This window comes from Pristis pectinata, chromosome 16 (genome assembly GCF_009764475.1).
Source record: "Pristis pectinata isolate sPriPec2 chromosome 16, sPriPec2.1.pri, whole genome shotgun sequence".
Classification (NCBI taxonomy): Eukaryota; Metazoa; Chordata; class Chondrichthyes; order Rhinopristiformes; family Pristidae; genus Pristis; species Pristis pectinata.
This window is the reverse complement of record NC_067420.1, coordinates 17,671,579-17,699,048: the sequence shown is the minus strand read 5'-3', so window position 1 is coordinate 17,699,048 and position 27,470 is coordinate 17,671,579. Positions and strand designations below refer to the sequence as shown.

Sequence of the window (27,470 nt, the reverse complement as noted above, 5' to 3'; positions counted from 1 at the left end):
TTTTCAAGGAACTGTTAGGTTACTTGCTCAAATACCATAAACGAGCCAACAATTTCATTATTTTTCATTTTGCATGGTTAAATAGGCAGGAAAGCAGGATGCAATCCCACAACATTGTTACAGATTTCAGAAAATCCCATGATTTTTGAAATAAAAATGAAACTTGACATATTAAGTCCATGTGAACAATTAAGATTGAAATGGTTTCCCATCATACAATGCACAGATCAAACAAACCAATTCTGTTAGGTGGCAAGTTGTTAACTTATAAACATGATTAATTTTCTTGCGGAAATTCATGTAATATAACTTGTGCAGAAAATATCCTACTGCAGAAATTGTGCAACATGAAGGGCACTTATTCATTACGTAACATGTAACAGAAGCAGCTGCTTGCTTAGAATATTTTCTTCCACAGTGTAGTATTTCAGACCTTAGATCCAACTATTGACAATTTTGAAAAATGTTTGTCTAAACAGGATGATTTCCTTTTGCAAGTTACATGAAGCCCAGAAAGATGTCATGGGTTAGCCTTTAGATCATAGATAGCAGATTTGAAAGCTATTGCAGGTACATCATAATAGTTAGTGAAACAGACAAGAGATCTTTTTCAAAATCAAGGCTAATCAAGATGCACTTCACTTTTAAAAGCCAACTAAAAAACACTTCAAAATCATAAATAAAATATTTTTTCTTTTACTTATTAACTTGTTTATTTTACAGGGTGCTCTTCAAATATTTATTGAATAACTCCAGCAGAACATACAGAGCAGTAACTCAACCTTTGTTAGCAATGTTATCTTAAAGACAGAAGAACATTTCTATGTGCACTAGCAGCATTCTGCAACATTATCCAATGTAACCTTACACTGTGAAATCCAAAAGATGACTGATCCATAAAAGAAAAATGAAAATATTTTAGTCATAAAGTTAGTCAGTAATGAAATAAAAATGAAAATTATTTTGAGTGAAAAACATAGCTATGTGCATGGGATTTTTGTAAGAAACATAAGAGTTAATTAAATAGTCTGAGCCCACTAACTTTCATCTTGGGTGACAGGAAATGACTTGTTTTCTTTAAATGAGTTAAATTACATCTCTCCCAACTATTCACAACGTTATGCCACTACAGTTGATTTAATAGCAATATGATTGTCTGTTGTTGTATGATTTGACCCAGTCTCAGGCAAACTGGATGCAGGGAGGATGTTGCCCTGGCTGGGATATACGGAATGAGAGGGCTGAGTCTCAGGTAAGAGATTTAGGACTGAGTTAAGGAGAAATTTCTTCTCCCAGAGGGCAATGAACCTATGGAACTCACTACCACAGAAGGCTGTAGAGACCAAGTCACTGAACTTATTTATGAAGGAACAGTTCTGGATGCAAAGCATAATTAAGAGGCATGGAAAAAGGGAGGGAATATGATATTGAGAAAGATGATCAGTCATAATCTTATTGAACAGAAGAACAATCTTGAAGTGTTGAATGACCAAATCCTGCAAGGCTACTGTGAGAGCAAAAAGGTAATTCCAATTGAAGCTAGAGACACAATTGGATGTACGACAGCTGTGGCAGGGTTTGCATGCCATGACTTCCTATAAGGCGAAACCTAACAGCATAAATGTAAGTGATGCTTCACTCCCAGATGAGCTCAACGCCTTTTATGCACAATTTGAAAGGGAGAATAACAGTACACCTGTGCGAATCCCCACAACATCCGACGATCTTGTGATCTCTGTCTCAGAGGCCGATGTCCGAACATCTTTCAACCCTCACAAGGCATCAGGCCCCGACAGTGTACCTGGTCGGGTACTGAAAACCATTTTCAACCTCTCACCATTGCTGCAGTCTTAGGTTCCCACCTGCTTCAAAAGGGCAACAATCATTCCAGTGCCCAAGAAGAGCAGAGTGAACTGCCTCAACAACCATTGCCCGCTAGCGCCCATGTCTACTGTGATGAAGTCCTTCAAGAGGTTGGTCGTGGCTAGAATTAACACCTGGACCCGCTGCAATTCACCTACAGCCACAACAGGTCTACAGTGGACGCAATCTCACTGGATATCCACTCTGCTTTGGAGCACCTAGACAACCACAAAACATACGTCAAGCTACTGTTTATCGATTACAGCTCGGAACCATCATTCCTTCAGTCCTAATATCCAAACTTCAAAACCTGGGCCTCTGTACTTCCCTTTGTGACTGGATCCTTGACTTACTTATCGGGAGACCACAGTCAGTGTGGATCGGCAATAACGTCTCCTCCTCGCTGACAATCAACACAGATGCACCTCAAGGATGTGTGCTTAGTCCACTGCTCTTCTCTCTCTACACTCAAGACTGTGTGGCTAAGCACAGCTCAAACACCATCTATAAATTTGCCGATGACACCACTGTTGTTGGCAGAATCAGTGATGAGGAGGCTTACGGGAGTGAGATAGATCAGCTGGTTGAGTGGTGTCACAACAACAACCTCGCACTCAACGCCAGCAAGACCAAGGAACTGATTGTGGACTTCAGGAAGGAGAAGTCATGAGAACACACACCAGTCCTCATTGAGGGGTCAGCGGTGGGAAGGGTGAGCAGCTTCAAGTTCCTGGACATCTATCCTGGGCCCAACACATTGTTGCAAACACGAAGAAGGCACGCCAGCGGCTCTACTTCGTTAGGAGTTTGAGGAGATTTGGTAAGTCACCAAAGGCTCTTACAAATTTCTATAGATGCACGTTGGAGAGCATCCTGACTGGTTGCATCACAGTCTGGTATGGAGCCTCCAATGTACAGGATTGCAAGAGGCTGCAGAGGGTTATAGACTCAGCCAGCTCCATCACAGACATAGCCCTCCCCACCATCAACATCTTCAAGATGCGGCATCTATCATTAAGGACCCTCACCATCCAGGACATGCCCTATTCTGGTTACTACCATCAGGGAAGAGGTACAGGAGCCTGAAAACCCAAGCTCAATGGTTCAGGAACAACTTCTTCCCCTCCACCATCAGATTTCTGAACAATCCATGAACTCACGAACACTACCTCATTATTCCTTTTTTTTGCACTATTTATTTATTTTAGTATAGATTTTATGTCTTTGCACTGTACTGCTGCTGCAAAACAACAAATTTCACGTCATATGTCAGTGATAATAAATCTGATTCTGATTCTGCTCCAGTTTACTGTTTCCTTTGACAAAAGGTTGTGACTTCTCGGCAATTCCAAGATTTGAGTACATAATGTACACTGGCACTTTGGCATATAACTGGGGTAATGCTGCAATATTGAAAGTAATACCTTTTGGAAAATGTTATGACAGAGGGAAAATCTGCTGACTCAGGTAGATGTGGATCATCCCATGCATCATTTGAATAAGAACAAGGGATCAGAATCAAGATTTATCCTTCAATTAACACTTCCAAGGACTGATTATTCATGACTTTTGTGTATGTGGATAAACTCTGTTACTGTCTTTACAGATACAAACCTATTATTTCCTGAAAGTTGTTATTATTTTAGATTTGCAGCATCTGCAATATTGAGCTTTTGTGTCATATGTACAAATTGTCTACCTTGTCTGTCTGCAAAACAGAGTCAACATTTCATAAATAATTCGTTGTGCAGCACTTTTCAGTATTTTGATGAAGTAAAAGTTGCTACACAAATGCAAGCTATTTACTTCATACACATGCTCTTGGTGATGATTTCTCGTTAGCTTCATGGATCAGGCTCCAAGTTTCTGTCTATTATTTTCAAAATCAGGAAAATGTGGTGATCACCCAGCATGGTGTCCAATGCACCATAATATAGTTAGTGTAATTATTATTCCATTGGAACACCACTCCTTTGACAGAATGGATTCATGTGCAATTTTTAGCTTGTGGAAGATCCAATCTCTTGGTGTATTAGGTCTTCAGTAAAGGAGGTTATTAAACAAACTTAGAGCACAATGCATTGGGGCTAACATCCTGACATGCTTTGAGGAATGGTCCAAGGGTAGAAAACAGAGAGAAGGAATTAATAGGTAATTTTTAGGTTGGGAGGCTCTAACTGATGGAATGCTGCAGGGGATCAGTGCTGGGGCCCTGGCTGCTTGCAATCTATACCAATGATTTGGATAAGGGATCTGGTGTAAAATTTTGAAGTTTGTTGATAACACAAAGCTAGGTGGCAGCATATCCTGCAAGCATGATACAAAAAATTTAGAGGGATATAGCTGGGCCAAGTGTGTAGGCAAAGACACTTGATGGAATACAATGTGGTAAAATATAAAGTGAATCCACTTCAGTTGAAAAAAATAGAAAAAAAACCAGAATGACCTGCCTGTCCTTGTACACAAATCACTGGAATGTAATATTCAAATTTAGTAAATAATTAGGAATGCAAATGGCATGATGGCTTTTATTGTGAAGATTTGAATACAAAAGTAGAGATCTTGCTTCAGTTATATAGAGCCCTTGTGTGGCTGCATCTAGAATGTTGTCTAGAGGCTGGTCTCCCTACCTGAGGAAGGATAAACTTGCAATAGAGTGAGTACATTAAAGGTTTGCCACATTGATTGTTGGGAGGGTGGATTTCTCATACAGGAAGAGATAAAGCAGACTATGCCTGTATTCATTAGAGTTTAGAAGAACGACAGGTGATCTCATTATCACCTACCATCTTCTAGTCCAAATGTATCGCATGTATAGTAATGTCAGCAAAATGATCCACAAAATACCTTCCTATTTCTATTGGCCTTTTTGTTGTCTTTGTCCATAAATGTTGCAAAATCATCAAGTCCCCCTCTAAATATACAGTGCATATTTTTTCTTGAATTCATCTTGCTTATAATGATAGTGATTTATCTGAAGTAAGAAAATTCATATGTATAACATTCATATGGGGCTTGACAGTGTAGATGTCAATGTTTCCCTTGGCTGAGGTGTCTAGAACAAGAGTCACAGATAAGTGGTCAGCCAATCACATCAATAATGGGATTACTTTTCCCACAGGGGCGCAGCATGTGAGTGTTAAGACACAAGGCTGAGGCATTCACAACCACGTTCAGCCAAATGTACTATATAGAAAATTTAATGAGCTTCCTTCTAAGTTCTCCAGCCAATTCAATTCACTCCAGGTTATATCAAGAAACAGCTGAAAACGCTGGATAAGCAAAGGCTACGGGACCAGACAATATCCCAGCTGCAGCACTGAAGACCTGAGTTCTCGAACTAGCTGCACAGCGCCAGCGAGCCGGGTTCAATTCCAGCTGCTCTCTGTAAGGAGTGTGTATGTTCTCCCCATGTCTGCGTGGGTTTCCTCTGGGTGCTCTGGTTTCCTCCCGCATTCCAAAGACATACAGGTTAGGAGCTATGGGCATGCTATGTTGGCGCCGGAAGTGTGGTGACACATGCGGGCTGCCCCCAGGACATTCTACGCAAAAGATGCAATTCACTGTGTGTTTCAATGTACATGTGACTAATAAAGAAATCTTATCATCAAGGTGTTCCAGTAAAGTCACAACACTGACATCTATCCAAAAAATGTGAAAAATTGCCCATGGCACTACCAATCCAATCTAACTAAATTTCACCTAGTTAGTTTATTCTCAATCATCAGCAAAGTGAAGGGAGGTGTCAATGACTGTGCTCTCAAGTGACCCTTCTTCACTTGTTGAGGTTGGGCACTAAATGCTGGCCTTGCCAGCAACACCTGCAAAAATGAATAAAACAAATCATTGAAATTCACTGTTGAAGACTGCTGTGGAGAATCAGTTGCTGAGTATATTCAAGGCAGAGATCAATACATTTTGGATTTTAACAGGATCAGAGGATATGGGATTTGTGCAGGAAATTGACACTAAAGTAAGATCAACCATAATCATTGAATGGCAGAGAAGGCACAAGATGCTGAGGAACCTATTCTCACTTCTATTTCTTACGCTATTAATTTGGCCTATCACGTGCACAATAGTGTTTGTTTAAAACTTAAAATCCAAATTGTAACAGCAGTGAAGGCATGAAACATAATTACATTGCAAAAATATTTGAATTTTAAAGCAAGGCATTCCCAGTTATTACAGCAGTTCCTTTAGGTTGCATTATTTACAATTTCTTTAACATCTTAAAGTTGATTTTTAAGATTTCATGGAAATTACACTGTTGAAAACTCCATGACTAGATTTTATCTTTAACCTTTTTTATGAAGGACCAGATACCATTATTCGGATAAGAAGATCTATTTGCATATGGTGATCTCGGTTTGTTTTCTTCTGAAGTATTTCAATCAAAACAGTGCAAGATTTTAGCTACATCTGTGTGTGTGCGCGGAAGGGGGGGGGGGGGTGAAAGAATTGTCGACGTTTCGGGTGGAGACTGCATGAGAATCTCGACCCAAAACATCAACAATCCTCCCACCCCCACCACCAGATGCTGCTCGACACACTTGAGTTCCCTCAGCGGTTTGGTTTTTGTTCCAGATTCCAGCATCTGCAGTCTCCAGTTTTACTCTTTTGGTGGGGGCGGGGGGGGGGGGGGGGTCCAAAACTGTTTTTTTAAACAATCTTATTTGGAAGCTGTTAAGCTGAAACACACATTTTGGATTTTTCTTCACGCATCAATAAAAGCTAAGAGCTCTGAGACTACTGTATTCAATGATCCATAAAGAACTCAAATTTCAGAAGTATTAGCTGTGGTAGCTGGGCCTTTCCTAAAGCGGAAATTATGAAACTTGAATGTACCATCACCAATGGTCATGGCTTTCTTTCTTTCTCTGGGATGACTCTTCGGTGGGGTGGGCTGTGGCCGGATGCCATGGGTTGGGCTGGGCTGCTCACCCCAGATCACAGTCACCTTTGACTCAGAGACTTCTCCTCCACCTCACCTTGTGAGCTCGGCTTCTCTGTGCGTGTCGATGTGGTTACTTAGCTACCAGATCACGTGGTCATCGGGCTCGGCATCCGGACCGGAGACTGACCCGAGTCCACCACAGCCAATCAGCTTGCTCAGTGCCCGCCCTCCGCCCCGCCCACAACCCGCAGCCCAGCCGGCGCAACCAGCCCTGGCAACGCCCAGAACTACATCTCCCAACAGACCCCGCGAAACGTTGCGCATCCCGTCCGGCCCCAGAGAAACCAACTTCATGACTTTACCACCCAGAAGCACGGGAGATCCTATATTTATAGGTTAAATGCGAAACAAAAATCTGGCTCCACGGTTGTTGTGCCGGGAAGCGGAGAGCGAACGCCACTTCCGAGGTAGTGACTACAATTCCGAGTAGGCCACGCACACGCACGAAGGCGATTCCCCTGCGTGCGCTCTGATTGGTGGGGAGTGACGTCTGTCAGACTGCTGGTGGGCGGGCTGTTTCCGGCCTGAGGGTTGGAGCGCCTCTGATGTCAGCGAGCTGAGATGAGGAGGTAGGGTGGAGGGAGGATTTACAGTGTCAGTGAGGCCCGCAGGGGAAGGTACGGCGTAGCTACACCAGTCATGGAGCAGGAGTTCGCAGAGATCGACAGAAACGGAAGCTGGTCGACGCTTTATCAGGTGAGGGCGGTATGTGCGGCCGCGGCTTGAGTGCGAACACCCTTGATCCTCGGCCTCGACTCTCGGGGGGCAGGTTCCCTGTAAAGAAATACAGGCCGAGGGTCCGGAGTGGAAGCCGCGCCGAGTGCTGTGACTGTAGGCGGATGCTGAAAGCGTTAGCTCCCGCCTGCGTGTATGTGTGCAGGAGTGAGATGCTTGCGGGTTGTGGCGGGCTTGTTCAATTAATTAGTGCTATCAGCAAATTACTCTACAAGCATTCAAACAAAAAGCTGTCACTGTTTCTTGGGCGATTCACTGACTCACACTGGCAATTACTGACAAACGGGTTTGAATGTAGTTACCGTTTGCCTAATCTCGACATTACTTCACCCTTTTAAATGCTGAGTAAAAGATCACGAAGTAACACTTGTTCTCTGGAATCATAAACTTTTATCACTGCATAACATCAAGGTTCATTTTTAACAGAATATTTAACGGTGATTAGCGTTGCTTAGAGCAAGATAGAGTTTTGAAATCTCTAATCGAGTTTCACCCTACAACATCAACGGTCGTCTCCACCATACGCACATGTTACTTTCCCAGCGACACTTCCCCCGCTTTTTATGTGAAACCGACTGATGACCTACAAACTTTTAATTACTTTTAAGTAAAAATTGAAGAATTGTTTAGTTAAGTCTAATGTAAGACTCAGTGGTTTCCTATTTCTATGAGCTTGCAGTTGGAAGAATAAATATCTAAAAAGATTGGTCCTAGTAAAATATGCAAGGCCCCAGAATTCACACTTGCCTCTATCTTGACTTTATCATATGTGCCTCTAAGTGAAACCATACATCTAGGGGTCAATATACTTAAAATAATTATATTAAGAACTTTGCAAATATGCTGTGTTTCAGAGCAATGCTTAAGAGCTTTAATATATCATCTGAAGCTGTGAATGTAAAGTTGCAAAGCTGTCTATTCTATTTTCTGACACTAAGACATATACTTATGACTATGAAACTGAAAATGCATTTGATCAATCCCTTAGATTATCATTTGGACCATTGACTTCATAACTTAAGATGGATCAAGAAATATCATAACTCATTGTCTATGTGGGGGTGACTTATTTTTTTGTTCTGAGGCATCAGCAATAATCCTTATTTGTTAAATGCATTTCAAATAAAGGAAACCTTCCAAAACTGCTTTGCAGATGTATAAGCAAACAAGTGGAATGGAGAGCCAGTGAGGAGGTAGCATAACAGGAGGGTGAATTTCTGAACAGACTGCATGGGCTGTAAGTCTTAGACAACAGCTGCATCTAGTAGTATTGGTGAGAAGTAGGCATTATTAAAAGCTGAAAAGGCCATGGAATCCAGTGAACCTGTGCTTCTGTGATTGATTTTCAACCCATCTATTTTAGTGCCTTGATTCCTTCTCTAAGATTGGATCCATTTTCACTATTTACTTCAACGCCAGATGAGTACTTGAAGAAAGTATGTACATCTGGAAAGTCATTCTTTTTAAACAAAAAAGAGATGGTGTTCAACTTTAATTATTCCTTTTCATAAGTTATATTTGTATTTTTGTTCTCATTATTTCCTTACAACCTAGGAAGAGGACATTTGCCCCATTGAGCATGCTGGATGTCGGAGCATTCCCATCAGTCCTATTAGACTACTTATTTTCATGTATGTTGGGAATTTACAGTAACCAATTAATATATCAACTTTGCACTTCATTGGGTTGTGGGAGGAAACTGAAGCACTTGAGGGAAACCTACATGCGCTCAGGGAGAACGTGTAAACTCCCCATAGACAGCGCTGGAGGAGTTTTGTGGCGCTATGAGGTGGCAGCACTACATGCTGTTCTACTGTGCCACCCTTATTTCTTAGTGCTTGAAGTTTTTCCCATAGTAAACAATTTGTCTGGATCAATTGCGACAATCAGTTACATTATCTTGGAATTGTGTAATCATGAAGAGAAACTCAATTTTTAAAATTATTTTGGAGTAAGACATCCTGGTAACAATTGCCTTTGTTCTTCCTTCAGCTCAAAACTGCTCAAATCCACATGATTAAGTGATGACTGTAGTCAGACAACCAGGTGGTGTCCAACCATATAGCAATTTGACATCCTCTGTTTTGTTTAATGTGGTTAAGAAGATAGTGAAATCATTTAAAAAGGATGAAGACTTGAGAAAATGGGAGAATCAAAGTGAGTTCACAATAAAAAAAATTAGTACAGAAGAGGATACAGGCAAAATTTCAATAGATAATAGGATTGAAAACATGATGAACTTTGAGCAGGTTACTCATTTTGTTTAATGTTTGTCATAGGAAATCATTTAGTCTGCCCACTTTAATGAGTACATTATGTATCTGCCCCACTTAACATGCTTTTTTTTAAACTTCACTTTGATATGATTTCATGCATCCTTGTTGGGTGGTATTTGTCTCACAGCCTGCATCATAAGGATTCCAAACCTCCATCTGCATTCTATTTTTTTAATTTCAGTCCACTGATTTCTTTTAAATTTGTGATTTGCTTATTTCTTAATCTAGATCTTTAAACTCATAAATTATAAAAGGAGATCCTGTGTAACCTCAAAATCTGTCATGTTTTCAACCCTATTTGAAATTTTGCCTGTATCCTCTGCACTAATTTTTATTGTGAATCCATCTTAATTATCTTTTCTTTTCAAACTGTCATCCTTTCTAAATGACTTCACTATCTCCTTAACCATTTGAATCCTACAATCTTGAATTAGCTTGCGCTTCCTTCAAATCAATATTTTTGTTTCAAAAAACTGGAAAACAAATGTGCTGTCTCAGCTCTAAATGCTGACAAAATATTGAATGTTATAATTGATCTGGGTCACTGTATTAACTTTTAGATTTGGTGATGTCCCACAAAATTGCAACTCCGCTTTAAGATGATGCTATAATCTGCTTGTACCTAAGTATGATTGTACTACTTTTGAACCCCCCACTGGTGCTGCAAGGAGTATTTATTTAGGATTGTTGCAGGAATCATCATTTAAAAAATGCTGTCAATGACTCTCTCCTGGTTTAAAAACATACATAGAAAATAGAACAGTACAGCACAATACAGGCCCTTCGGCCCACGATGTTGTGCTGACCTTAAAACCTCGCCTAAGACTATCTAACCCCTTCCTCCCACATATCCTTCTATTTTAAATTCCTCCATATGCCTATTTAGTAATCTCTTGAATTAGATCAATGTACCTGCCTCCACCACTGCCCCAGGTGGAACATTCCATGCCCCAACCACTCTCTGGGTAAAAAAAAACCTTCCTCTGATATCTCCTTTGAACTTCCCACCCATTACTTTAAAGCCATGCCCTCTTGTATTGAGCATTGGTGCCCTGGGAAAGAGGCACTGGCTCTCTACTCTATCTATACCTCTTAATATTTTGTACACCTCTATCATGTCTCCTCTCATCCTCCTTCTCTCCAAAGAGTAAAGCCCTAGCTCCCTTAGTCTCTCCTCATAATCCATACTCTCCAATCCAGGCAGCATCCTGGTAAATCTCCTCTGCACCCTTTCCAACACTTCCACATCCTTCCTATAATGAGGCAACCAGAACTGGACACAGTACTCCAAGTGTGGTCTAACCAGAGTTAATGACCAGAAGTTAGTGACAAGATTTCCTGTAGATCAAGAAATGTAATTTGTGACAAAGCAAGGTAATCTTAGTTTGGATTGTTTCAGAATCAGTAACTCTGAAGTTAACAATTTGTATTGTATAAATCTGCAGAACTTTTAAGCAGGCAACTGAGTTCAAGGAGGCATATTTGATGGATTTTAAATGTAAACATGATGCTTTTAGCTTCATTCTGGGATTTCTGTATCTCTGAAAATGTTAAAACTTTTAAACAATTTATACATGTAGTTATATTTTCCTTTTTATTAAATTTAACTTAAAACAGTTAAACAGTAGACCAGTCATACATCTATTTACTGAAGCTTCTTACCAAATATGAGCTAGCAATGCTGCATGTTATCATTGTGCCAAAGTATTTCATTTTAAGAGGATGCATTTAAACAGATAAAACTGGTTTCAGGACATCAAAAATATCATAAAATCTAAAAAGAAAAATCTTGTAGTGAACCAAGGTAGCCAATTTGTATGTAGCATACTTTCACGAGAAAATGGTGTAGGTGACCTGGAAGAAACCATTTCAGTCCAACCTATGAAGTAGCTATGCACAAAGTAAAAACAATGCAGATGTTAAAAATCTGAAATAAAAACTGAAAATGTTCATCAGGTCTGGCAACATCTGTGAAAGGAGAATAGAGTTAACTGATGAAAGGTCATTGACCTAGAATTTTGACTCTTTCTCTTTCCATAGATTCTGACTGACCTACTGAGTATTTCCAAAAATTTTCTATTGGTCCCTTATTCTACCCAGGAGAGGGAGTTTTCAGTGGTAGCAGTATTTATTGTTGCACAATATAGGAAATTGCAATTTTTTCTAAGTAAAAGGAGTATAATTTTAGAATTACAGCATGAGCTGTCATCTTGTACTCCTTCAACCAGTTGTTAATGTAGATAACAAAACTGCTTGGCTAATTTGTTTACAGCAGGAACTTGCCTGAACAGCATTCAGTATAGGAACTTGTCCAGAGCTGCATTGACTAAGTCGAGTTCTATCTCATCTAAATGCAGCTTGTTCAGAGAAAAATTTCAATAATGGCGGATTACTCTGGGAAGCCTGTGAATGCCATGCCTTGATACTGTAGGGAAATCAAAATTTGGTGATGATCAAGTATGCTACATACATTACCATCTCTTTTTTCCAAAGTGTTATGTTTAGTCTTAATTGTATGTGCTGTCGTGACTGTACATAATATCCAGAGGTGACCAAAAACAATTCTTCAAATTGTATTGTTTATTCTAACCATGTGAATGAAACACATTTGTGCATTTTAAAATATTTGTGTATGTTAACATCGTGAGCCCCTGTTCTGAAATTGTTTCTGTTGCCAACTCCAATTGTAATAGATAGCCCTGGAATTATTTTCTTGCTCATGGTTCATTATGGGTATGTTTTTGACCTAAATGATTCTCAAAATCCAAGAGTTAGTTTATTTTGTTAGTCCTTTTATAGTCTGTCAGGTGAAAAATTCTCCTTTTTATGGCTTTTTTTTAGTAATTAAAACAAGCTTTCTTTGAGGAATTCCAGAGTTCTTATGTCCTGATGGCAGTGCATCCACTTAAAAGCACAGCTTCTTGTTCAGACCAGTTAGCTTCTATGTTTTAACTGCAAAGCTATTTGACTCGATCATGGAAATCAATTCTAATAGCTGCAGGCTTCCTATCCTGAATGTAAATCAAAGATGAGAAATGACTTTGAGCCGTCTTAGTTCCTGCATCCAAATCTGAATTCACGATATGTTTCTATGCATCGACTGGTTGGGTGGTGAAGAATGTCAGGGATATACATGCAGAAATCCTGGAACAATCCAGAGTTGGAGATGGTCAGACGGAGTGAACTATGCCTTGGGGGGGAAACTTGACCTTGAACCCCTCAAGTTCATATTTTCAAGAGCCAAAGTTGGTTAGTATTTGCAAAAGTAGTGGACTTTGGGTAATATATCTGCATCTGACTTTTTGCGGCAATTCAAATGAGCCAGAGATGCACATGGACAAAATATTACAGCTGAAATGCAATGGAAAGATGTGGAGATAGAAGCTTGCCTCTAGGATAAAAAAGATGGCAAGATTATGAATGATATAGTTCATCAATTTTCTTTCCTAACAGGAAGTAATTATACAAAACAAATTGAGTACTCTGGTGTCTTTTAATATAGCATTCATCCGAAGGCACAGTTGGTATCGGTTTATTATTGTCACTTGTACGGAGGTACAGTGAAAAATGTGTCTTGCATACTGATCGTACAGGTCAATTCATTACACAGTGTAGTTACGTTGAGTTAGTACAGAGTGCATTGAGGTAGTACAGGTAAAAACAATAACAGTACAGAGTAAAGCGTCACAGCTACAAAGCAAGTGCAGTGCAATAAGGTGCAAGGTCACAACAAGGTAGATCGTGAGGTCTGAGTCTATCTCATCGTATAAGGGAACCATTCAGTAGTCTTATCACAGTGGGGTAGAAGCTGTCCTTAAGTCAGGTAGTACGTGCCCTCAGGCTCCTGTATCTTCTACTTGATGGAGGAGGAGAGAAGAGTGTGTGAGGTCTTTAATTATGTGGAGGCATTAACAAAATTTAGTACTAAGTTGCATGAGATGCAAGGCCAAAAAAAAGGTTTTAAGGGGTGTCTTGGAGACGAGGGTTAGGGTGCTGCAAAGATTTGGAATGGGAATTCTAGAATTTTGGGGTTCAGCAGATGAAGATAAGGCTATCAGTGGTGAAGACATTTGAATTTGGGTATGATCAAAAGGACTAACAAAGAGGGTGCAGATATGAAGGCCATGGCTGCAGAGGATTACACGAGCAAACCATGGAAGTTAGAGCTGCTGCCTCAGCTCCAGAGACCTAGATTCAATCCTGACTTCAAGTGCTGTATGTGTGGAATTTGCATGTTCTCCGTGACTGCATGGATTTTCCCTGGTTGATCCAGTTTCCTCCCATGTCTCAAAGGCATGTGGGTCAATTGGCCACTGTAAATTGCCCCTAGTGTGAAGATGAGTGATAGAACCTGTGGGAAGCTGATGAGATTGTGGAGAGAACGTAAAAAAAAATAGGATTAGTATAAATGGATAGTTCATGGTTGGCATGGATTCAGTGGGTTGAAGAGCCTGTTTCTGTGCTGTATCTCGGACTCAAAGGAATTTGAAAAGGAGTGAAAGTTTTAAAATTGACATGTAACTTGATTGTGAGCCCATCTATTGATGGGAATGGTGTTGGTTTACTCAGTAAATTACACTTTGCCAATTAGAAAGATTTCCAGGGCCATGACATGTACATTGCTGCTGTGATGTCAGCAAAGTAGTGACTATGGCAAGGGTGGTGGTGAAGGGGGTGTGGCGCATATTGGGGCTCAAGCAGCAGAGCTTTGCATGACATCAGTTTTGGTGGGTAAGCCAAAGGAGATTGGTCAGGCATGCATTGGAATAGATGGGTTTAGAAGGAACAACAAGTAAGAGGGTTTTTGTCTTAAATTTCTTCTAATGTTATTCACAAACTTGTGATTTCTTAAATGTCCCATCTAATTGTCAGCCAATTTGTCCTTGTATTGAGTATTAATCCTGGATTATACTCAACACTCATTTTGTTGCTGCTTTAATGAACGATTCCACAGCTTGCCATTTCCTAGGGTGTACCCATATAGCCTTTCATGCAAAACTTGATAAAGATGACACTTCCTTATAAATCACCGTTTGGTGAGACTGAATCTCAGCACAGTCATTGCATACTGAATGCTGTTCATTTTAAATTACTTTTACAGACTGGTGGCTGGTCTTCAAGTTGCTGTAATGCATTTTGTAGATGGTTTCAACCATAAGGAGTAGTGTGCCAGTGGTGAAGGAAATGAATAAATAGAACATTGGATGGGGGTACCAGTCAAATAGGTACTTCATTCCTAATTCTTTTAAGCTTCTTGTGTTGCTGGATTTGCAGTCTTTTAAACAACTGGAAATTGTTTTCTCACACTCGATTTGTTCTTTAGATGGTGATGTGGCTTTGAAGTGAGGTAGTAAGTTGCAGGCGACCAGACACCCAGATTCTTCTCTCCTCCCCACACTCCACCACCCCCCCCCCCCCCCCCCCCCCCCCCCAATTCTTCTGGTTTGTCCAGTTTAATGTTCTGGATGATGGTGATCCTCAAGATTTTAATGGTGGGGGACTCTGCAATGATACTGTTAAATGTCAAGAGAAATTGATTACATTGTCTTGTTGGAGTTGGGTCATTTTGTCACTTGTATGGCAAAGATATTACTTCCTCATCAGCCCATGCTTGAATGTCGCCTGCTACTACTACATGCATGGACTACTTCATTGTCTGAGGAGGTGCATGTGGAATTGGATATTACATAATAATCAGCAAATATTTCCACTCCTGAAATTTTGACTTTCTGATAAATGAAAGGTTATTGATGGAGTTAGGACCACGATATTCCCCCAAGGAATTTATGGAGCCACCATTGCCCTCCAACAATGATAATTGCTTTGATTATTTTGCAAGATAAGACTCTAGCAAGTGGAAAGTTTCTCCTTAATTCCCATTGACTTCAATTTTACTAGAACTCGTCATTTAGTCAAATGTTGTCTTGAAGTAGAGACCAGTCATTCTTGGTTCACTTTGGCATTTTACTCTTTTGCTATGCTATAATGGTGTTTGGAGCCAAGTCATCCAGGCAGAGGTGTAACAGAGCATCAGCAAGCAGGTTATTAGAAAATGCTGCGTGACATCATGGTCATCAGCATCTTGCATGAATTTGCTGGAGTCAAACATAGTGGGCATGGAGTCAATTATAGACCAAATCGGTAAGAGCAGCTGATTTACTGTCTGTAAGGCCGTGAGTGAATTAGATGAATTTTGCAATAATCTGGATGTTAATGGTCATTATTTATACTGGCTTTTTATTCCAGACTATTTAAGTGAATACAAATTCCTCAGCTGGCATGTTGCTTCTTGTACATGTATTAGCCCATTATTAGTCTAGGCCTTTAGATTACTTAGCTAATAGTTTAACAATAGTGCTGATGTTCCCATGGCCTCCCTCCCCCAACCATGTTTGTTCCATAATTCATTGTCATTGGAAGGAAATCTATTGAATTAATGCTTGTCTGTGCTACCACTTTTGAATATGTGCACCAGAAAACCTGGTTTCCAGTCTACTGATCCTTCTTGCCTATTGAACCCATTATGGTAGCTATTAGTTTCTTTCCTAATCTGTTGCAGCACTGTTTGAAACATATCCCTAGGGATTTGTATTTTGGCCCCATTTTGCTTATCCAAAATTTCAACAGAATTTACTTGGGTAGTTCTGGAAAGGGCATGTTGCTCATCTCTTCCCTTATGGAAAAACATGAAAGAAATATTAATTCAAAATAAGTACTATTTATATTTGTCTTCTCTCTAAGCCTTGTCTGGCTTTTGATTTCCCCCTACCCCAATCATTTATTGCTGACATGAAAGTTCTGTGCCTTTTTCCAATTCTTTGCTTTTCAGTTCATGCTTTCATTTTATCACTTAATTTTCATACAGAATGTGACTTGTCTTTTTTCATCCTGACAGCAATTGTATTTTCCTATTTTGTACATTTCCTTTGCTGGAGTGGAATTGCATATCCTTTTCAATGTTAATTTAATGTCCCACTTGATTTAAATGAAATGCAAAAGGACCTGCCTGCCTGCCCACACAGGCAAATATATTAACATATAGAGATGAGACGGTGGCAGAACAGTCATGGCATATCCCATTTCTGACCCAATTACATTTTCTATTCAACACTTTGCTGTACTCAGCCATGAACAATGAATGGCAACTCGTTTGTGGCAGCCCCACTTTTTTTGTTCTAACCCCATATCCATGAATTCCCTTAATATCTAAAAATCTGTCAATTCTTATCTTGAATATACTCAGTGAGATGCCACAGGCTCCTTGGGTAGTGATAGAAGAACTTGCCACATTCTAGCTGAAGATTTTTCTTCCCATCTCTGTCCTGAATGGTTGATCCTTTATTTTGTGTTTGTGGGTGCCACCCCTGACACCCAACAGGAAAACAGCAACTCAATATCTGCCTTGTCAAGCCCCTTAAGAATTTTATTCATTTCAATGAGATCATCGTTCATTTTTATGCAGATTGGAGATTGGTCTGCTTAATCTCTCCTCGTGACAAACCTGCAACCCGAGAATCAGTCTGAATCTTCTTTGCGTTCCCACAAGTACATTTTACCTTGGATAGGAGACTGTAAGCAGTATTTCAGATCAGGTTTCAGCAGCGATTTACACAATTGTAATGTTTCTACTCCTGTATTCAAATCCACTTGCAATAAGGCCATCATACTACTTTTTTCCAGGTTGCTTGCTGAATCTGCATATTTTGTTATTTGTATACAAGGACACTTGGGTCCCTCTGAACTTTAGCATCTTTCAATCGCTCACTATTTAAAAAAAAATTCTATTTTTTCCCACCAAAGTGGATGACCTTGCATTTCTCTAATTTGATTAATGATGCCCATTAAAAGAACTTTAATGAGAAAATATGAATTCATTCAGGAATAATTAAATTTGACTAGAATTAGGGGAATTTGTTGATACCTGAGACAAAAAACCTCATTTAAAGATTCTTTTGTTTAATTTTATTTTTGTTCGGAATCTTTACTGTTCTTGATTGAAAGTTTATTTTAATTGTGGTTGCTACGTTTCTCAACTCCAAAAAAAAAAGAAATTCTTGCCTTGAGTTACTAGAAATGTGTTACCAGTGTACGCTATCTTGGGTATGCTGTCAAGCCTTTTAGAAAAAATTGTATTTGCCTTTCTTGTATAGGAGAAGAGACATGTTGAATGGATATATTGCCTTTCACTCTCCAGTCCTCCACACCTTCCAAAGAAATTTTCACCAGGTGGAGATGGGATGGAGGGGCTGTATGGAGAAAGTATTTAGTGTTTTAGCTGTTATGATATAGAGCAGATTTGATAATGTGGCTTTATCCTTCCTTCCTTACTTTTGTTTGTTCCTTTGTTGTATATTCCTTCACGTGTTATTTTTCATATCTTTTAGTAGTCCTGTAGTAGTGTAGATGCTGAGCTACAGTCTTGTTAGTATGATTGTTTCCTGAAGAATATGTAGTAATTCAAATAGTAGGAGAGATATTGTCTGACTTCTTGGCTTGCTACTTTACCACAGAAAGGTACCTGCCCACTTTGAAGGAAGCAAGGGCTCAAACTCTGCATCAGTGATTGTTCTGGAATAAGAATAAATCCATTGATTGTAACAACAATATTGTTTATTGTCATTCATTCAAGTTCTTCACAATTTAGATGACATCTTGAGTGATGTTTTGAACATTTTTTCCAGAAGAAATTTTAGTTGTAAAATTTACAAATGGGGCATTTCTTTGTCTTCATTCACTGTAGTTAGATTATGTTGATTGCATTCATTTAACAATATTTACTCTAGGTCAACATGACCCCTTTAGAGATTTGTACTTTGTGTCTCTGCAGATGATCTATTTTGGCCTCCCAGATGAAGTCAAAGATGGCTTGAGTGCCTGCTGCAGCTCTGGTGCAGGATGTAAGCCATACTTGTGCCACATACAGCAACACTGAGAGCACTTCACACTGATGACCAAGTTCTTTCTGTGGCTTTATAGATTCTACTTTTATGAGAATGGAGTGGCCTCCTCTGTGTGCATATCCAGCTTGCTGAAGTCTCTGTTTTGATGAAGTGCATAATGCTGCTTGCAATGAGCAAACCTATCACTGGAGTTGAAAGTCTAATTTTTAACTAGCTAAGGTTGGGTTACACTAGTCAAGGCCTGTATTTGCTTCATATTCTTAGTGGATCTGCCAGAAGCACAAGATGCAGAGCCTCTTTCGCATTGCACTGAAAACTTAATTATTTAATATTATTTAATTTGTTTTGTAATATCTTGCATAAATGAGAATATTGGTAGTTAGAGATTATTTATGAGAGAGTTCCTTCATTTTTGGTATCACTGAAACTGTTTTACTTCTCCCTCAATTAATAAACTTCAAAAAGGTACCTCATGAAACACGAACTTCTCATGTAACACGGAAGTGCAAATTGCATTGATTCTCGCCAAAACAGTGTCATAGTCATAGAGTTAAGCAGCATGGAAACAGGCCCTTCAGCCCAACTGGTCCATGCCAATCAAGATGCCCCCTATCCAAGCTAGTCTCATTTGCCAGCATTTGGCCCATAATCATCTAAACCTTTCCAATCCATGTACCTGTCCAACTGTCTTTTAAAAGTTGTTATTGTACTTGCCTCAAGCATTTCCTCTGACAGCTCACTCCACGTAGATTCCATCCTTTGTGTTTTTTAAAAAAAAAAGTTGCTCCTCAAGTTCCTATTAAATTTTTCTCCTCTCACCTTAAACCTGTCCCCTCTAGTTCTTGATTCCCCAACCCTGAGAAAAGACTGAGTGCATACACCCTATCTATGCCCCTCATGATTTCATACACCTCTAAAACATCACCTCTTAGTCTCCTGCACTTCAAGGAATAAAGTCCTAGCCTATCCAACCTCTCCCTATAAACTCAGTTCCTCAAGTCCTGGCAACATCCTTGTAAATCTTTTCTACACCCTTTCCCATTTATTAACATCTTTCCCATAGCAGGGCAACTAAAACTGAACACAGTACTGCAAGTGTGGCCTCACCAGCATCCTGTACAACCGTGACTGACCTCCCAACTTTTCTGCTCAATGCCCTGACTTATGAAGGCCAGTGTGCCAAAAACCTTCATATCTACTTGTGATTCCACTTTCAGTGAACCATATACTTGTACTCCCAAAGTCCTGTTCTACAACACTCCCCAGGGCCCTGCTGTTCACAGAAAGAAAACTTTTTTTTCAGCAGTATCAGTATTCACACCTGTATCAGAAGGTGTAACTTCATTTGTAATAGAGTTTCCCAAGTCATTTCATTAGCTGTTTTCACACAGATTGGGAATAATAGGTTGTGAGTTATGAGGCGGAATCTGTGATTGCCTGCCCTACTTAGACACTGACTATATCTTCCCCTGCTTAGAATGTTCTAGCTGCATGCTGCTTTGCAACAAATCTTTTGTTTTATTACTGGGGCTTGACAGTCCATTCAAGTAATGTTAGAACAGTCATTTGTTTCCCCAAGTAAAACCATAACGGCACAAATTTGAGGAAGAAAGCTAAGTTTTGGAAAATGTAGGATCCCAGATTCTGAATTCTGCTTGTGATGACAACTGGACAGAGTGATCTGTTGTGATTTTTGTGGTACATGAATGTTTCTGGGGAGCTAAACAGTGAAGTCTGAATGTAGAACTTAGTTGGAAAGAATCTTAATTTGAGCCAGCAGTTTAGGAAATTGTGAATAGCTACAAATATTAAAGGGCATCTTGGAGTGGTAAAATGGAGTGAAATGTTGCGTGTGGGAATTAAATGATGGGGATTGAAATTAATTTTAAAGTATAACGTGCTGCTTTAGCATTTTAGAACCACAAAAATATATGCCTATTTTTGAAATTCATTGTAATCTACTTGTCATTTTAACTAGGCTTGTGTTATGAAGGATAAGGGAAGAGAGGAAGGCTGTAGCTTTTATCCATTTTGTGGGTTGTACTGTGCATGCATACTTTGAGATTAAAAACTGCTTAATTGTTGTCTCTTCTTTCTGTAAGTTTTTTTTGACACTATTCTTAAATTAGATAATTTAACACTAAGCATAATGTATTCCGGATCTAGTGGCCAAAGTGTGTGAATAGGGTAGGTGGCTGTTTCAATTTCCTTCTGCTTTTAAGGAAGTATCTGGTCCCTGCTCAGTAACCCTCTGTTGCCTGTAGGGAACTGCAAGGGGATGTGGTCCAGATTGTCATATAGCTGTTCAGAGAAGTCATCAACTTAAAACATATTTCTCTCTTCACAGATGCTGCCTGACCTGCTTATTTCTGACCTTTTCTGTTATTTTTGAATTCCTCCTCTGTTGTATATTATCATGGCAACCCGAGCATGAATTTAGATTGTGTAACTGTTAAAAGGCCATGGTGTCAAAGCCTTTAATCTCTCCTAGGTGTTAATCTTTGCTCACAGGCATATGCTTTGCAATAAATTTATGGGTTCAAGCCTGGCTTCAAAGAACTTTACTGCTTCCGTAGGCAAAAGATTCCATGGTTCTGTCTTGTATTTTAAAAAAAATGTGCTTCCCCACCCAGTGATATTGCCAGTACACAAATTTCTTGACTTCTGGGCATTTGCTATACCGGTATGGACTGTTTGTGGTATGTCTTCAATTTAGAAAATTATCTTTCACTATAGCAAATAGTGTATGCCACTCTCATCACATAGGAGTTGCACTGTACTGGAGAGTCCAATTTTTTTTTAATGTTGACAACCTTTTGGTTTTGGGTGCATCATACAATTACAATCAATATTTGTAAAATCATAATCAATTTGTTTTTGTTTGCAACTTCACTTCTGATTCCTGTGCATTAAATTATTCTTTTTCCAGTGTTGACCCTTTGTATTAATTTGTGGATGTAAGCATTGCAGGAAAGTCCAGCATTTATTTACCATCCCTCCTAAGCTGTTAAAAAGGTAATGGTGAGCTTTCACAAAGCTGCAATAAAGTTCAGCAGTGAGTTCAGGATTTTGATCATGCAGTGTTGAAAGACTATGAATTCAACACCCATGTACCTGTTGTTTGTGTCCTTCTAGTTAGTAGAAATAGCATGTTTTGCAGGAGCTGTTGAAGAACCTAACGTTGAGATACTGCATTTCATCTTGTGGATGTGTGCTGCTAATGCATGAATTGAGTGCTTAGGAAGATGGATTAGATGCCAGTCAAGTGGGCTTCTTTGTCCTGAATGATATCAAACTTCTAGTGTTTTTGGAACTGCACTCATATAGGCAAGTGGATTGTATTCCATCATACTCATGACTTGTATTTTGTGAATGGTGGAGTGTCTTTAGGCAGTTTAGGGAGGCCACACACTTGACACAATACACGATTCCAACCTGTCTGGTTCCAAATGTCTGGTTCATTTAAAGTTCTGGTCAGTAATAACCTCCAGGATGCTTATGTGAGGAATTCTACTATAGAATACCATAAATGCGAAGAGTTGGTGGTTCTGACTGGGACAACTCTCGTCAGAAATGGTTATTATTTGCCATTTGTTTGGAACAAATGTGACTTGTGATTTATCAGCCCTTGTCTGAATATGCAGTACAAGGTGTACTGCACATATCCATGATAGCATTGTTACCTGAGGAGTTCCAAAGGGATTCTCCATTTGGATCCTATAGTGATTGTAAAACCACTTGCACTCAAACATTTTCACGTGTACAATCTTAAGACTGTGAAAAGTTTATTCTATGTTGAATTCAAAATGGCAAGAATTTCACCTTGTATTTCTATATAGTTAGTTGTAGAACTACGCAGGCATTCCCTAAGGAGAGATCAATGATAGGTTGGCATTGTCTGACAGATTCCAGAGTTCCATGAAAGCTTGGGGGGAAAAAATCCATTTTAAAAGGTTGCTTTGAAGATGTTGTATCAAATTACAGATTTAAATGTTTAATATTAACTGTCAAATATTTAGTAGACACATTCTTTGTACAATTTTGTTTTATATGAAAATTTAACTAGGGCATATTAACAAATTAAGAGAAAATTGTTTCTATATCTGGAGTCTAAATCAGGTTGAATGGTTTGAAAGCTGCAGTCTTTCATGCCTATTAAGTCTCAGGCAATTCAATGTGAGGTCACATGAAAAGTCAACAATACATGTTACAGTTCTCTGGAGGATGAAATAGTTTAATATTCAGGAATAATCAGGGACTAGTTGCTACATGAGGCAAAGTACTTTTGCTTTGAGGTGTGAGCAAACTCCCTAGACTTGGAATGCCTTAGCATTGGTCAGGTAGGAAAAATGCAATGTTTTTATTGCAGTGACGCAAAAGGATTTTTGGAAGAAGAACTGAAATAGAAATTGAGAACTTTTTTTCTTCCTTCTCCTTCTTACTTATTATACAGGTTTGGGCATGGAATTTTCAGAATTTTTCTGATTTTTAGTTTAGCACTAATGTCCATGTCTTTGCAGTGTTTATACTTATTACCATCTTTTTCTTGAAAATGCTGAGTGTCTGACACTTCTGTAGTCCAATGTTAAATGCTTATTTAAGCACTTACTGTGGATTATCTATTGTTAGTGTGTAGTTACATAACCAAATATTATTAGAATACATCTGAACTTTGTGCTTTAGCATAGTGGTCTAAATCTGCCCAATATGCTCAGTTATGTCTGTAGAATTCAGTCTGCCAGGTATCTATATTTTATAATGTTGTGCACTCTTAATATTTGGGTATCCTTGCATGGGTGAGTCTGCATTGTGCTTTGATCTTGAATCTGGTCTAACTCATTGGAGTTTGGAAGAATGAGAGGCAATCTTATTGAGACATAAGATTCTTAGGCTTGTCAAGGTAAATACTGGGAGGATGTTCCCCTCATCAGAGAGTCTAGGACCAGAGGGCATAGCTTCAGAAAAGGGAGTGCCTATGTAAGACTGCAAGAATTTTCCCTTTCAAAGGACGTGAAATTTTGGAATTCCTTACCCCAGAAAGCAATGGAGGCTGAATCCCTGAATAAATTCAAAGCTGAGTTACATATTCTTATAATAAGTAGGAGAATCAAGGTTTATGGGATTAGGGCTAGAAAGAACAAGTAAGGTTGGATCAGCCACAAACTTATTGAATGGTGGAGCAGGCTGAAGAGGTTAAATGGCCTACTAATCCTACTTCTATTACCTTGTGGTCGTAACTCATTAATCTACCTCTTCTGTTGCTACATACTGAACTCCTAGTATATTGATGCTGAAGTAACAAGGCATGACATGTATGATGAGACTATTCAGTATTTTTTTCAGATAATGACTATAGACTACACTCTCTGCATCCAATATTTTAATGACTTGGTTCAGCTCGTGTTATAAAGACAACTAAACCCAAGTTGCCAGTAGTGTTGTAGAATAGATTTTGTAGGCAAGTTATTTATTGGATAAAGATTTTTTTTGTTAGCTACTTATTTTAGTCAGCCATAATTACTTAGTAATATGGAAACTAGAAAGGTTGAACAAGGGTGTACTTGTGAAAGACCTTGAATTTCAATGTTTATAGTTTTTCTACATTTTTCCAGAGGGTTGATGTGGTTTCACACTAGTTGAGCAGTATCATTTCTGTGACTAAGCAAGTAACTGGTTTGTTTTCATAGGAAATTGATGGTTGTGTTGATGTAAAGTGGTAAATGTGGCTCGGTCATACTTTAGACTGAACATCATGGATTCAAACCCCACAGTAGGAGCAAAATACCAAATGTTCTGGAGGTCTTTCTTTAAAAAAAATACGCTGATGGTGTTTGGAGAGAATGTAGAATTAATATTTTAAGTCAGTGACTTTTTTCTTTATGATGTTGTCTAATAGACTTGCACTATTTTCTGATATTTATTCGAATACATGGTATTTTCATTCCATTTATACCTTGAGTTGATGTGAATGATCACATGTTGTAATTCTAAGAAGAACAGGAGGGCTTATCTTGGTGTATTGAGTAATATTAATCCCTCACTACACCACATATCATCTTGATCTATACCACTAGCTTTTTTGCAGCACCTTTTCCATGTTTAAATTGGCTTCTGATTTCTTTGCATTGTACAGAACTACTTAATTTTGTGTGAAGCACTTTTGAAAGTTCTGAGGAAAAAAGCAGAATAACTGTAACTTGGTCAATTGTGCTCTCATCAGTCAAATTCCTGTATATTTTAATAATCGTGTGTAGTAAAGATTTTGTTCAACTTAAATCTTTTTTGTTGGTACATGGCAATACTCTGAGTGGAATGTATAAAATGAAAAGACATGTATTTAAGTTGGTGTTCATCTTGGAAGTTTTTATAGCTTTATATTTTTCAAGCTGCATTTCTGATTTTGTAATTTTGTAACTTGGCTGCTATACCACTAACTGAAGTTAGTGGTATAGCAGCCAAATGCTTGTCTTTGTTCCAGTTAGTTGTGCTGAATTTTTCTTATCAGGACATATTAACACAAGTGCTTGGGAATCAACACTTTCCCATTTCTCATTCCCAGCATGAGCTTCTAGTCCTCCTCTGAATTTCTCTTTATTGGGGGAATGTGCCTTTTAGCCTTCAGTTGCTCTTCGAGCTGTAAGCATTTACCCTGGCAGTGGACCTGGCACCTTTCAATGTGGTGACAACTCTAGTTCTTCCCCATACTCGTGCTTTTTACCTGAAGCTAGTGCATTACAGATTATGATGCTTGTTTCTTTTGTTTTAAATCTATATATTGGTAGGCCTTGCATAATTTTTAGTATTTTGCTTGTAAAAGTTGGGTTGAATTAGTGTAGTAATGCCTCAGAGCTGTTCCAATCTCCTTATAGCATACATTGGAAGTCGAGACCAAGTAAAGTACTTGGATCAAGCAGGGTTTTACATAGACATAACTGAGGAGAAGAGGGCAGGGACATAAGTAATGAAGAAGGGTGTGGGAATTGAGATAAGATTGTCTGTCATCTCTTAGTTACAATCAGCGCAAGTTAAATGTTTTTTGTATCTAATATAAATTTTTCTTTCAGATAATTTAAGTTACTTTTTTGAGTGGGTTATTTTACTGAATGATTAAGATCAGGACAGTTTCTTTGTGAATAGCACATTTATATGATTGAAACAAATTGGAAATATGAGAAGTTTGAGTGAAATGTATAGCATGTCTTCATACTTATGCACATTTTCTTGTGTTTTGCCATTGTGCTAGAGCTGTAGCACTCCCATTTGAGCTTTGCTCAATTTGCTTGTCTTGGTCAGACTGCTTGGTATTAAGTGAACGCTATGTAAATATTTTCTGTAATGGAATTGTTTGGTGAAAACGTACTATATATCTGTGTGGGGAAGCTTAATGTTAATCATTGCACATTGAAAGAATAGCGTGGAAAATCAACCTAAAAAGATTATTATAAGTGAACTAATTGCACTTCCTTACAATGAAAAATATATCTAGAAATAATCTTTTCTGCATTTGCACAATAGCACAGTTTTTAAAGGATAGTAGTTTCACTGGTGCTATTTCCTCCTACATTTGTTTTTGACAGTGCTGTTTTTGTACTTCTGTAGTGCAATTTCTACTTTTATGAAGTACTTTAATTAGTTTATTATAACAGTGCCAATTTTGAATGTCGTGCCATGGCCACTCTGCACCCTTGGTTGTGTTGTGTGTGGATCAGCCACATGTGTAATCCTGTCAGTATGAAATGGTTTTCATTGAATTGGCATAATTTTTCAGTTCTTCTGTTTTGGAATATAGTGTTTAAAACAGAATAATTATCTGCTCTTTAATAGACATTGATAGAATGTCTTTGATCAGACTAATTTGGTTGATGTAGTGTACCTGGCTCTGCAGAAAACTCTAATGTGCTGTTGTGACTGACTTAATAGAAAAGTTGAAACATATGGCTTAAAAATATGATAGCATGGAGACAAAGTTGGTTAAATAACAGACAACAGAGATTCATGATGAATAATTATTTTTGGACTGGAGTAAGGCAAATAGTGTTGTTGCCCAGGGATTGTTGTAAAGGCCTTGCTTTTTTTTTGATCTAAATTAATAATCTAGATCAAGAGGGGATCTGAAGTATTTAAAGTCATGAAGGATCCAAATATAGTTGAAATTGTCTCCATTGGTGGAAGAATCAGGAGCCGGAGTACATGGAATGGAAATGATTGCTCAAAGAAACACAGATGACATGGGGAAAAACTTAACCATGCAGCATGTGGTTGGAGTCTGTCATGCACTAGCAGTAGGAATTTGTTCCACTCAAGCTGTGTCCCATCTTTTCTGTATATGTATTAGTGAAAACCTCTGTTCCTTTTTCCTTTTGTATGCTTGTCATTTCAACCATTCCCTGTGATAGCAAGTTCACCTTCTTGCCACTCTTTGGGTAAAGAAGTATCTTCTGAATTTCTGATTTCTTGATGGCCATGTTGTACTGATAACCTTTTGGTGATGTGCTTCCTCACATTCTCTTTGCATCTAATCTGAGTAAAAACTTTTACATTCTGTTAGGTCACCACATGTCCTTTCCTGATGTGTATATCCACACATTTCTTGTATCATTGTAATCTCTGCACTCTCTCCATCCTCTACACGCTATGGTGATCAGAACTGTGTGCTGTACATAAAGTGTGGTTTAACCAAGGTTTGATACAAGTTTAGCATAACTGCCACTTTGTAATTCTATCATTCTAGAAATAAAC

At 38.7% G+C, this 27,470-nt stretch overlaps 1 protein-coding gene across 2 annotated transcripts in view; it reads left to right on the top strand.

Annotated features, from left to right (window-relative positions):
- The first annotated feature begins 7,108 nt into the window (after positions 1–7,108).
- Positions 7,109–27,470, top strand: part of LOC127578834 (tyrosine-protein phosphatase non-receptor type 1-like) — a 63,083-nt gene continuing 42,721 nt past the window's right edge. For both annotated transcript variants that reach the window (XM_052031343.1, XM_052031344.1), the window contains exon 1: positions 7,109–7,516. In XM_052031343.1, the coding sequence (XP_051887303.1) occupies positions 7,460–7,516 (57 nt within the window). In that variant the 5' untranslated portion in view covers positions 7,109–7,459. The remainder of the gene's footprint in view (positions 7,517–27,470) is intronic.